The sequence below is a fragment of the Pseudopodoces humilis genome, chromosome 3, assembly GCF_049639895.1.
Source record: "Pseudopodoces humilis isolate 2021_Gansu_Grassland_sample_001 chromosome 3, ASM4963989v1, whole genome shotgun sequence".
NCBI classification, from domain to species: domain Eukaryota; kingdom Metazoa; phylum Chordata; class Aves; order Passeriformes; family Paridae; genus Pseudopodoces; species Pseudopodoces humilis.
The window spans coordinates 58,436,678-58,449,244 of record NC_142202.1 but is presented as its reverse complement, the minus strand read 5'-3'; the positions used below and the strand labels follow the sequence as shown (position 1 = coordinate 58,449,244).

At 47.4% G+C, this 12,567-nt stretch overlaps 2 protein-coding genes across 3 annotated transcripts in view; both read right to left on the bottom strand.

Moving 5' to 3' along the window:
• Positions 1 to 1,607: 1,607 nt before the first annotated feature.
• Positions 1,608 to 9,999, bottom strand: LOC102101880 (serine/threonine-protein kinase Sgk1). 2 transcript variants are annotated; one of them, XM_014263530.2, is made up of 12 exons: positions 9,695 to 9,999; positions 7,024 to 7,099; positions 6,516 to 6,591; positions 5,970 to 6,074; positions 5,456 to 5,539; positions 5,223 to 5,354; positions 4,825 to 4,937; positions 4,494 to 4,617; positions 4,056 to 4,151; positions 3,786 to 3,941; positions 3,589 to 3,678; positions 1,608 to 2,860 (listed from the first exon to the last, which is right to left on the bottom strand). In XM_014263530.2, exons 1-12 carry the CDS (start codon positions 9,930 to 9,932, stop codon positions 2,693 to 2,695), a joined length of 1,458 nt encoding a protein of 485 aa, XP_014119005.1. In that variant the 5' UTR covers positions 9,933 to 9,999; the 3' UTR covers positions 1,608 to 2,692. The 2 variants fall into 2 exon arrangements, with proteins under 2 accessions (XP_014119005.1, XP_005518422.1); XM_005518365.3 differs by lacking the exon at positions 9,695 to 9,999 and adding an exon at positions 7,200 to 7,354.
• Positions 10,000 to 10,237: 238 nt separating this feature from the next.
• LOC148184658 (uncharacterized) overlaps positions 10,238 to 12,567 on the bottom strand; it is a 61,595-nt gene continuing 59,265 nt past the window's right edge. The window contains exon 4 of the mRNA XM_088052619.1: positions 10,238 to 10,524. Coding sequence (XP_087908745.1) covers positions 10,238 to 10,524 — 287 coding nt within the window. The remainder of the gene's footprint in view (positions 10,525 to 12,567) is intronic.

The window sequence follows — 12,567 nt, the reverse complement described above, 5'->3', positions numbered from 1 at the left end:
AATATTCATTGCTAGCAGTTGCAGACTTCTGCAGAAAGCAGGAACAGCATAATAAGCCTACGCATGGTAGAACAGTTAGAATTACAATCAGACATTGTTTTTTAAAAGGAACCCATTAAAATAATACCCTACATCTTGGCACACATGAAAAGCACACGATGTACACCTTTGAGTTGCTGAAGTTTTATACTTCTTCGTTATTAATTACTCCAGCAGGGTTTTTTTTCCCTATAAAACGAAAGGCGGCATTTAATGTTCTGTTACCCCGGGGCTGCAGTTCTCTGCTCGTGTATCTGCACGCAGCACCTTGCTCATGACTGGGAAATGTGAGGCAAAGATAATGTGTATGCACAGCTTTGTTGCTTGGCAAGTTGTTTCATTTTCTCTAGAGACAGATTAGCACTATGTATTTTAACATCTCTGGCCTACCAAGTCATCGACACAAAAGATGTTTCAGGAGCATTATAGCAGTGGAAGACTTTGCAGAGCCTGTCAGTGCACTATTCAAAGAGTTATTGAATGCATGAATTTGGGAGTTTGTTGGGAGTTTGAGGGGGAGGTGACTGCATCTCTTTCAGATAATAACGAGATCTGAAAGGTTTCTCAGCTGCTATGAATTAGCATTTTCAGCTCTGAGTGTGGTCTCCCAGAAACAGTTTATAGCTAAAGCCATACACGTTTTTCTGTTCCTACATCGAATGGATAATAAAAGCTAGAAAATTACTGCAGGCTTTTATCTCAGAAATGTAATGAACAGAAATACCACCCCTGTTAGAGATTTGCTTACACTGCTGATATCATTGCAGCCTGAGCAACGTTTGACTGTCCAACTTTTCTCAGCAACTGCTCATCTGGATTCCCAGAATTGCTAAGACCACCAACTGAACTACCTGATGGATAATGGGAGCTGTGAAGGAGGTGCAGATGCTCCATTCCTCAGAGAAAAAAAAACATCCATCACCACAGAAGGCTCACCCCAGAAGTGGTTATCTTACTTGGCCAGGAATGCCTCTTGCAGGCCTTCTCAGTAGTACTCAGTAATAAAAAACTATTTAACAGTTTTAGATATATAGGCAGTTTTACCCCAGCTGCAAGCATAGGATCAGTGAGTGAAACCTAGCTCCTGAATCGGAGCACTGAATTTGGAACACTGATAAACTCGGGGTACAGTGCACTGTCCCACATCACAGCAGCAAGATCAGAGCCTCCAGGATGGACTCCCAATAGGGGCTGTTTCCATCAGTCCCGTGATAGCCTGGTTCAAGTGTCTGCAATGCTGTGCTAAAATAGCTCCTGACATAATTCAAGTGTAGCTGTGCTTTGTCCACACCAGAGAGCAGTATCTTCACTTGGCTTGTGGCAGAGAAACTCATTTTGGGGAAATGGGAGCATTTGTACCACAAAAGAACACCCACACTGATACACAGCCACAGTTGGAAGACCAAGTTGTATCCATGGTAAGATTTCTATGGGTGGAGTTTGATGGAATAACCATCACACACCTAGCAAAATTATCTTAGCCGATTGGCAGCTTGGATTTGTTTCTAATTGTTTTTTTTTTTAATCTTGCTAAAACCTTTGTTTTAAAAGAAGACAGTTTATGGAAGTATTTTTCAAGATTTTACTGCAAACCTACAGGTCTGGTCACAGAAAAATATGATACATATAACCATGTTAATTATATTACATTACAATGATGGTATACATTACAAGTAAGTCTGTAAGTTTAAATATACATCTAGAGTTACAACTGAATGTACAGATCTTTTTTACAATACATACAGTCAGGAATGAAAATCCCTCAAACCCCAAGACCATAAATAATGCCCATTTTATAGATGATATCTTTAAAACTAAAAGAGAAAAAAAAAGAAAAAAAAAAAAGAAAAAAAAAGAAACCAACAGCTTTGACCGACTGCAGCTGGGGCATTTTGGTCCATAAAAACCCTTTCTAAAAATAGAAATCTTTTTTCATAGCAGCAATGCTTTCTTCAAGCATTTGGATACAAGTAATTGTGAGCCCATTTCAATAATTTTAGTTGACAGTATAGATTTACAAAAGAAATTTCAAAATTACACTTAATTTATCTTCCAAATATGGAAGAAACAAACAATGCCCCACATTGTGGTATCCTGCAAGTGTCACACTGATGCTTTAAACTAAGTCCATCTGTAGTACGCAGACCACACGCATACCATTTGTTCACATAGTAAACCCACGTAAATGAACTGAGAAACACACTCTGCAACAGGGAAAGCTTTGGAGCTCACAAGATCTCATCAGAATAAAGGCACATTTCATAAAATCCTTATCACGTTCAGATAGATCTTCAGGCAAGGCTTTTCGAGCACGATTACAAAACAGCTTGTTCTTACTCCTATGATCTGCCAGAGCAGTCAATGGCAGCAGTCACTCTGTTTTTTCTTTCCCAAGGAGACAGCACCACTTTGGGGGAAGAACAAATGTAAATGAAAAGCCTGTAAAGCTCATTTAGAGAGTGATGTGCTCTTCAAAAAAGCTTCCAGCAAACAGTGTAGTTGAAATTAAGGCTGCAAAGCTGCCATGGTGGAAATGTGCAAATTCTCTTTCAAGGTGACTGGTCAACTGGCAGTTCCACCAGAAGGCCAAACAAAACAAAACAAAACAAATAATAGTTGTTATTATTATTAAAAAAGAATAAAAGAAAAATGTTCACAAGAAAGAGTCCACGGGTGGGGCATATGAGAAGCCCAAAAAAGCCTCAGCAGCTTCTTTGACACTGGCAGTGATGAGGATGCTGTCTGGGGACTGGCCGATGGAGTTAGGGACTGGCTCATCTGTAAACTCCGGATCAAAGTGTCGCAGATCACTGGGGCCGCTCTGTGGAAAGGGTGGAAAAAAAAATTTAGACCCAAGTATTTTGTGAGTGTGCAATTCAATTCAATATGGAGACAAGCACCCTTGTACGGAGACTCACAGTGTTATCACCTCAGGCCCGCTGTTTAGCAGCCTTTGACAGTTTTAGTTTGACCTTTTTTGTATCCTGTTGCACATTGTCTCACTAAAAACAAGATGATTCAATTTAGTATGGCTACACTCCCACTAAGCTCATGCAACAGAAGCTAAATGCAAACATGCCACTCTGCCACACAACAGCAGTTTGCAGGGGAGGACTTTGATCTTCTTGTTATCAAATAAAGCTTATAAAATGTTCAGGAAATGATAGAGAACAACCTCCAAAACCTAATCCCTCACTTTACATGTTAGTAGTATCTGACAAGCCAATTGTAACTCTGTCCTAGGGAAGCTACTTGTTCTTACACCTTAACTTCCCCTTTGGTAAAATGGGGAAGGCTGGGGATTATTTTTAAATTGCCAAGCAAATGAAGCATGTGAGACAATGAAAAAAAACAGCTCCATTTAGATAGATCATCAGCAAAAAGTCAAATTACCGCCTATTTTAACTTTGTTTGGACAGACAGGGAAGGAAAGCTGCATTTCCCAAACACAGCCATCCGGCCACTTGCCCCTGGCTCCTGGGCACACCACACAAAGAGGAGAGGCAAAAAGGCACTCTCATGCACTCTATAATTAGAAGTGATACGTACCACATTTGGGTTAAAAGGGGGTGTAATCTTCTTATTAATGAGATCATCCCAGTTAATTGGGGAGAAGAAGATGTGATTCTTAATCTCCATCTGTTAAGAGAGAGAAAAATAGATTAATTCAGACCCGAGCTAATGTAAACAGTATGGCCCAGTCATCTTCCCACACTGCATGTGGGCACTGGCCAGTTTGCACTTACAAAGTCCTCCTTGGCACCAAGTCTCTTTGTCCTGTCCTTCTGCAAGAGGCCTTCCAGCAGATGTCTAGCTGAGTTGGTAATATTTGGCTTCAGCTGCAAGGGTTTGTTCAAGATATTGTCATACATTTCTGCGGTGTTCCTGCTGTAGAAGGGTGGCTGTGGGAAGCAGAAAAAGGAGGAGTTAATGAGGCTGACAGGCAGGCATGGGGTTTCTTGTGGGAAAAGGTCAAGTAAGCTAGTTTGGTCTGTCACAAAGGATTTGTTGCTTACCAAGCCATAAAGCATCTCATACAGGACTGCTCCAAGGCACCACCAGTCCACAGTCCGATCATAGGGCTGCTTATGGAGAACTTCAGGAGCAAGATACTGTGTAAGAGAAGAGAAAGAGCCATGTGAGCCATAGGGATTTTTACAATCGAGAAAAAGAAAGCCTCCCCATTCATGGATGAAAGCAGCTTACTGAATCCCAGCAATATCTAAGCTAAAGGAAAGGTACAATGCTTTGTACCAGGCAGATGGCTTGAGAGCTCTCTCTCCTGCTCAGCAAGCTCCATGTGTCCTACATGTCCTCACTGACAGCCCTATATTAGAAGGCCATAATGCCCCCTCTGCTCATGTAACCAGCTTTACATACACATGGGAGAAGTCAGTTTTCACTGATGAAAACAGCTCTTGCTTTGAGAGTGGGGGGCTGAGGGCTAGCCGTACCTCTGGTGTGCCGCAGAAGGTGGAGGTCGTGCCATTGTGCTCTATGTTTTCTTTGCAGAGTCCAAAGTCAGTCAAGACAATGTGCCCCTGTGAATCAAGCAGGATGTTCTCTGGTTTCAAGTCTCTGTAGGACAAGATGAAAGAAGATAAATGTTAGTTTGAGGAGGTACAGTAAGAATATTTTAGGTGCAGCTGTTTACAGAACTGCACTAAGCCACCACAAAATAATACAAGCAATTTCAAGCTCCTACTGAGCTGAACTTCTCAATGCTTATTTAACAAAGCACATGGGGTTTTTTTTCTGTACAGCAAACTGAGTAAGGCTGCTCACCGATAAACGATGTTCAGGGAGTGCAGATAGCCCAGTGCACTGGCAATTTCAGCAGCGTAAAATCGGGCTCTCGGCTCCAGGAAGCAACGCTCCCTCTGGAGATGGTAGAACAACTACAGGAGACAGAGGGAACAAAGTTGTGTAAACACTGCCAAAGCCTGTTAACAATGCACTTAATTAGACTCAATATATATAGCAAGGGAGAACAATAGCAGGAAATGGCCTAACGATCCTTTGGTAGTTCAAAACTTGGCAGGCAGAAACATTCAATCTAGTAACCTCTCCCCCATGACTTTTCCCCTTGCAACTTTTTTTTGTATTTAAAAGGAAGGGTGAAAATGTCTACCCTACCACCATGCACATGACAGGAAATACTATTTAATTTTTTTACTGCATACCTCTCCGCCATTGATGTAGTCCAGGACAAAATACAATTTGTCTGCAGTTTGGAAGGAAAAGTGAAGCCCGACCAGGAAGGGGTGTTTCACATTCTTCAGCAAGACATTACGTTCTGACATAATGTGCTTCTCCTGAAAACATCAGAAATTAATATTCAGTAAGCTTGCTCAATAGTAGTAAAAAAAAACCTGTTTTGATGGACAATGCAATGGCAATGTGAAGGTAAGCTTACCTCCTTTTTCTTCAGGATTGCTTTTTTCTGCAGGACTTTAACAGCATAGAACTGCTCTTCTGCCTTATGCCGTGCAAGGAGGACCTGAAAGTGCACAAAATTCCAGAACTGAGCAATACTGAAATATAACAACTCATAACACAACCAGCAACAAGCCTTTACATTAGCTGCTGAGCACTGCCACATCTCTCTCGTTCAGTGTGCAAGCCCTTCACTGGAAATGCCTGGCACTGTTACCATTTGGGCAGATTAATCTAGCCCAAAGATATCACCTCTAGTTCCCTTCTCTTCCAAAAGCAAAGTATATCCTTCACAGCACTAGTGAACTGAATTTCCTGGCTCTTCTATGACTCATTCAAATGCAGCCTCCCAGCTCCGTTCTCCCTGCACTGGTCAGCAGAATGTGCTCAGGTTTGGTGTAAGTGACCATGGTTCACCAAAGGCAGAACAAACCCCACTCTCCAGAAGAGCTGAAGAGTAAATAAATTTAAATGAAAGAAAAAGTTACACTTACCTTCCCAAAACTGCCTTTTCCAATCACTTTTAAGAAATGGAAGTCTGATGGTTTGGCATGTGGGTTGGATGATGGGCCGAGATTGATCTGCTGTGAAGGACTGGGCTATAAAAATACACAGAAACCACTTTCATTAAAACGGTTCAGCAGTGCAAGTCCCAGCAGATTCTCTTTTAAAAAAACACAAATGAAGTGACCTTGAAAATAAAGATTAACACTCTTACTGCCACTAAAACTTGACCTCTAAGAGATATCTTAAACAAATAGGTACTGCCTAAGAAGAGTCTAACAACTACAGGTTACTTAGAAGTGCTTGTTGAAGTCTTAAGACACATTCCATAATGAAATAACCAGAACACTTTTTAAACATTTCTTCTTCATATTTGAAACATCAGAAATTTTAGTCTAACCCAATTACTCTTTCTTGTTTACATTAGTGTGCTACAAGATGGACTAATGCAATACGCACAATGCTAATTTTGCTACACTTCTATTAGTGGCTGAATTGATGTTCTAAAAACGTCACACTGACTAAAATCTACTTACCGGAGGAGAAGGATTAGCATTCATAAGTTCAGGCTCTTGAGGCTGAGAGATTTTCAAGATAGACTGAACTTCAGGGCTGCAAGGATAAGAGCACACACGATTAGGAGAGTTACCAGGAGCAACAGGCAGATCTTTCCGCCAGAGGGCAAGCATGTAACGCGGAAGAGGAGTTCTGGTTGAGCCCACTACAGAAGGCAACCAAAACAATCTGTTCGATTTATGGAGTAAAAATTTTCTAGGGGCATGGGTTCCGTCTTACAAAGAAACTTATTTATATTCTAAGTACAGCACATAATAGGGACTGGTCACTAGAAATCTCCGACTTATTTGTCCCAAAGCCAGCTCACACAGATCGTTGCGAAGTGAGTAATACCTCAACAAGACAAATAAACTCTTCCGTAACAGTAATGCCGGAGGAATTACAGTAAACAAACATTATTTTTAAACTAGATCTCGCAATATCTAGTGATATTTGTGACTGAAATCCACCCCAAAATTTGATACTTACTGCTTGCATGCATAGGAGTTGGTGGCTATCTTCTGAATGAAGTCGTTTAGTCCCATTCTCCTCTGCTTCATGAAAGCTATAAAGTAAAAGGAAAGGAGAAACAAAATCGTTAAGCCACCCTGACAGAAAAAACACAGCCCCTTGAGCATCTTCAAAGAAGTCCCCACGCCGCTCACCGATGAGGATGGCCACCATCCCCCTCATCTTCGAGTAAGTCAAGGTAGGACCAGACCCCTCAGCTGCCTTCACGGTCATTTTGAAGCGAGAGGGGGATACACAACAAGCGCACAGTACCACCAGCTCCTAGCACCGCACTGACTTGGCGAAGCACCCGACGGCGTTTAAGTGGCGGCGGCGATGGGCGGGACCGGGGCGGGGCGGCCACGATCGCACCCCCCTCGACTTCCTTTGGGGGGCGACCAGTGGCCGCCTCGAGGGTGGGAGGGGAAGGCAATCGTCGCTGCCTTTTCCAGCGCCCAACCTTGGGCGCAACTCTCAGGGGAGCCCCCCCACAGTACCCCCGCAGCACCTTGCCTCAGGATGCGGAGCTTCCACAGGCAAATGCATCAAATCACTTTTTTTTTTTTTTTCTTGGCAGCAAACTCCTGTAACCCCGGCTCTCTCTCTCCCCCTCCCCCCTTTTTTTATCCGGTGCCTTCTTATTTTACGGTTATATAAAGTTGAAATCTATCTCTGTCTTTAGGACGACCACCTCTTCCGAAAGTGTGGGCGTCCCCCCACCACCCCGCAACCTGCGTCCGCTCTCGGTCCCGCAGCACCGGGTGAGCGGCGATAAGGGACGCTGACGTTTCCCTGAAGGAGCCGCAGTGACTCAGAAGAACAAAATTTCCTGCCCGGTTTTCAATAAAACAAACAAATGGCCCTTCTGTGCACTGCCCGGATCCTGGCTGGGACATAACGAAAAGGAAAAAAAAAATGGGGTTTTTTGTTATTTTTTTTTAATACCAATAAGGGAAACAAGGGGGGGAAAAGATAATCCGTTCCCTGAAGCTGGAGGAGAGCAGAAATCTGCTTTTAGAAAAGGTGGGGAGATGACCGAGGGCTGGATAAGTGCCGTAACGGAGGGGGGAAGAAAAAAGAGGGGGGGAGACAGCCCCGCTCTGCAGATTTTGTTTTTACTGTACACGGTCATTTGTGAACACGGTGTACCCGGGATTTAACGGCTCAGTCGCTTCCTTGCGGGCGCGCCGGGGACACACCAGGAGCGCCGGTGCATGCACGAAGCCCAAGGTGAAAGGATGCAGCCGGGGCCCTGCTGCCAGGGGCCGCGGGAAGGCTCGGCGAGGGGTACCACGGCCTCCCGCCAGGCTCCCCCGCCGGGGCGCATCCCCGCTCGCAGCCCTGGCACGGGTCAGGCGCGTCCGGGGGACGCCGAGCTCCTGCGCCCTGCAGGCGGCTGGAACTTTCCACCCGACGGGGTGTTATTCATGCGCATGTTTCGCCTCGCTGTCTGTACGAACGGCGCTGGGTTGCGGCCAGCGGCTCCAGCTGCAACCTGCCCCCGTCCTCCCCCCGCCCGGAGACCGTCTTTTTACTCTTTTTACTCTTTATTTTTTTTCTCTGTACCCGCTGTTGCTGCCTCCCCCCACAACCACTGCCGGCCGCTGGGCGGCATCCCTTGGCAGCTGTCCTGTACCCTCCGCCTCGGGGAGGGGGGGATGGCGAGCGCTGCAGCACAGCAGCCGTCAAAGGCAGCAGCTCACCTTGAGCAGCAAGACGGATGACCCGGAGAAGAGACCCCTGCGAGCTGGGCACAGGTCTTTAAAAAGCGCTGCAAAGGCTTTATAGGGAAAAAGCAAAGAGGGAGGATTGCCGGCTGCGTTCCGAGCCTCCGGTGTCCTTCCCGGAGCAAGGGGCCCTTGCCCGGCCCCGCTGTCCCGGGGAAGTGGAAGGGAGCCGGCGCCAGGGAAGGAAGCGGCGACGGGAGAAGCAAGGAAATGCAGACTGCAGCTGGCGGGGCTCTAGGTTCTCCCACTTGTAGCTTTCCTCACTCTGTTGCACACAGAAATTGCCACTCTCATTAATGTAAGCGGAGAAAAAAAAAATCCCACAATAAAGTATGGGATTTAAAACTATCCTCAAAAAACCCCGCTTGACAGATTGAAAGAGACGCAGTTTTCTCTGCCCCTTCGTACTGCTTTCAGAGTACTGTTGTTAAAAACCATGCGAGTTCCACAGTTTGGAGGGTCACCAGAGTCCCCGTCCCCTGTCCGCTGCCCCCTGGCATCTCTAGGCTACACGACAATGCCCACCGGCACGTTCCTACCAGCTGTGCACAGAGGCAAGCGGCTGCCAGCCCCCGGGCAGTCTCCGGCACAACCCACACGCAGTTCTGCACAGCTTGCCAGAGGCTGCCACCCACTGCCTTTCTCCCGGCTCTGCCTCGGCCTCCCACGCCGCCCGCAAGCGCCCCCGCTCCAGCCGGCTACACCGGCACCCTCGCCCCCGCTCTGAGTCGGTCTTTTTGCAAGGGCTCCGCTGCTCTCGCCAAGTCACCTGGCCTCTACTCGTGCCAAGCGCTGCCTCGGCTGTCCCCCGCACGCACCCGCCTGTATCCTCCGCTGCATCCCTGCTCGGGGACCCCGCTGCTGGGAGGGTTCTTTTCCCAGCGGAGAACAGTTCTCCTGCCAGGGCGGAGCGGCGAACCCACCTTTCAGCGACGACTTCTCCTCTTTGCCCCTCATCTTGCTGCCTGCCGAGACCCCGGGCGCGGCGCGGTGGCGCGGAGGCTGTGCCTGGGCTCCCGCTCCCGGCCGCTGCTGCAATCCCGAATAACTCCCCTTCCTGGCCGGGCGGCCCGCGGGCAGGAGGGAGGCGGCGAGGGCGGCGAGGCCGGCCGGTGCTCCGGCTGACCCCTTTATGGACGCAATATCGAGGGCGGCTGACATGCGGGAGCGTTATAAAGTTCAGCACGGGCCGCCCCGCACACTCTGCCCCGTTGCAACATCACCCTGAAAATTACTGTAATCAGCGCGCACACAAACACACGCACGGGCGGAGCGGGGCGGGGGGGGCGCTCCGGCCCTCCCTGACCTGCCGGCCGCGGCCGGCCCTGCCCCACGGAAGCTTGCGCTGCCCACGCTCCCCCGGCCAGGGCGCGCACCCGCGGCGCGGGTCCTGCGCCCCCTCCCCTCCGGGACGGGCAGAGGCGGGGCGGGAGATGCTGCTGTCCGCGGGGGGCGCGGGGCTGCGGCTACCGGCCGGGCTTCCCCGCCGGCCGGATAGCGCCGGGGCGGGACCGGCGTCCCGCTCCCACCTGGCACCCCGCGCCTTCCGCCGGCAGCGCCCCGGCGGCGCCCCCCGCCCGCGCGGCACCGCTCCCCCGCCGCCCGCCACCGCCCGGCCCGGCGCCGAGCACCCTCGGCCGCGCCCCGCCCGGGAAGCCGCTCTCCCTCCGTCCGGCACCCACCTGCCCGCTCCCGCAGCCGGCAGGACCCTCGCCCCATCCCCGCCTTCGAGGTGCTTCGCAGCAGCGACGTTCTTAACGCGGAAGGGAGGAATGGCACCCAAGGACGAATTATTATTACTTTATTAGTTAAAATTAATGCAGCGTTTTAAGCTGACGGACCGGGTTCTCCAAAGCCCGGGGTGTCCTAAAGTTGCATTTTAAAAACTTTTCCTTAAAATGACGCGGCAAGCTTCAACAGTTGAAAGGCATGAGAGAAAGCAAGACAGGAATAAGTAATCAAAGATCCCGTTTCTCAGATGCCAAGTCTTGCAGGAAAGCATCAGACAACTGTGAATATCTCAGTAAATTGCATCAAAAATTTGTAAAGACGATGGCTTTGGGCTGAATAGCTAAAAAGTAAATACAGGAAAATAATCAGAGAATTCCAGTGATGTTCCACACTCGCATTACTCTTCTACCTCAGCCTAAAAATTGACAAAATACCCTGAAATTCTAAATTGAGAGTTTTTCAAAGCAAAATTAATAGTAGTAAAGAAGGTAGATACTGAAAATAAAAAGGAAAGGGAGACTACACCAGCAGAATATCAAAAGTTTATAAAACTCTTTGCCCCAGGATGTGCACAGTCCTCCAACAGAATGGATGAGTTCAAGAACAGATGGACGAATCAGTAGGAAAAAAATGCCCAAGATTAAACTACACAGGTAGCATGTCTGACCTGAAATGTTTCTGTGCCACAAGTTCCTGTAAACTAGGCATGGGTTGGAGCATAGCACTGAATAGTTGCCTGTTCTTTCCCTCTCATGTAATAATGCAATGTTAGATAATGATAACTGACCAGCTAACCCAGTAACCCAGGCTGACCTGCGTGGACCTTGGGCCCGTACTGACCTTCTGACAATCTTATACTGCACTTCTGAGTGGCATGGTACTGTTTTATTAGTACCGGAGTTTAATCAACTCAGAAAACTCCAGGAGCTGGTTCTCACTGGCAAGAAGGAAGAGAACTGATTTGATTTGCAACTTAATGTTATTAGGCATTTGGCTCTGCCAAGCAGCTGTATTCCATGTAAAAGTAGCACTAGGTAAAGAGGTGCTCATCAATCTTTTCTCCGTGGCAGCATCCAAAGCAGGGCCCCGCATCCAGGCTGTGAGAGATGTAGAAAGATACAGACTCTGTTGGAACCATAAGAGACTTAGGCAGAGACCAGAGCACACACAGCATGCTGGCTTACTGCTGTGGGTCACCCCAGGGTCCTGCTGACACAGAGATTGGGACATACCTGAAGTAAAGCCAGGAGGAATTGTGTACTGATTTATCTTAAAGAACGAACATTAGCTCATCATCAGTGTGGGCCTGTATTGCTCAAAGCAGTTCAAAGCACATTCAGCAGTAGCTGAGCAGTGTAAATTTGTCTCCCTAGAAAAGTTTCACTGTTTGGAGGGTTTATTCATCTGTGGTGGGCGTGGGCAGGCAGAGGTTAGTCCTGGGTGACACTGCTTTCAGGGCACACAGAAACTTCTCCCTCTTGACCTTCAGGAAGGTCACAGGCTTCAGCAGCCCACATGATAACCGGAACCTGTGAGTTCTCATCTGATTTTGTCCTGGTCCTCATTGTCTGATGTGGAATTCAGTGGTTCAGTCCTTCAGGAATTCAATTCTCTGATAGCTTCTGAACTTGAGTTTGGCAATGGATTCAATGCTGAATAAATGAATTCCTGATTACTTATCTTGCTGAATCAAGACCTTAGGATGCAGCAGGTTCCTAGAATTACTTGGCTGACTTTGGAAGGAAATTTCAAATCTTCAAATTCTGCACATATTTTCAGCAGCATTTGGCTTTGGGTTAATTAAACAAAGATGAAGATCAGGCTTTGGACTGCAGGAATGACACAGCCCCCAACTACAGACTAAAGACAATGGTACTTCTTAATAGCATCTGTCTTCTGAAGCAAAATCTCAGAAGCTTTTATTTTTCTCCTGTAAATCCTGAACAAACAAGTCTCCGACCTTGTAATTAAGTTTCATTTGGCTGTTCAATATCCAAAACTTTCAGTCAAGACCTTCAGGCTGCCCCCACAAATGAAGTCTAGGAGTAGCAGCAAACAGATAAGA

Coding starts and splice junctions, on each gene's coding strand:
- LOC102101880 (XM_014263530.2), bottom strand. CDS start 9,932: ATGTCAGCCGCCCTCGATATTGCGTCCATAAAGGGGTCAGCCGGAGCA. Junction 6,075..6,515: donor ATGCTAATCCTTCTCCTCCG/GTAAGTAGATTT, acceptor GTATTTTTATAG/CCCAGTCCTTCACAGCAGAT. Junction 4,618..4,824: donor TCCCTGAACATCGTTTATCG/GTGAGCAGCCTT, acceptor CTTGTCCTACAG/AGACTTGAAACCAGAGAACA.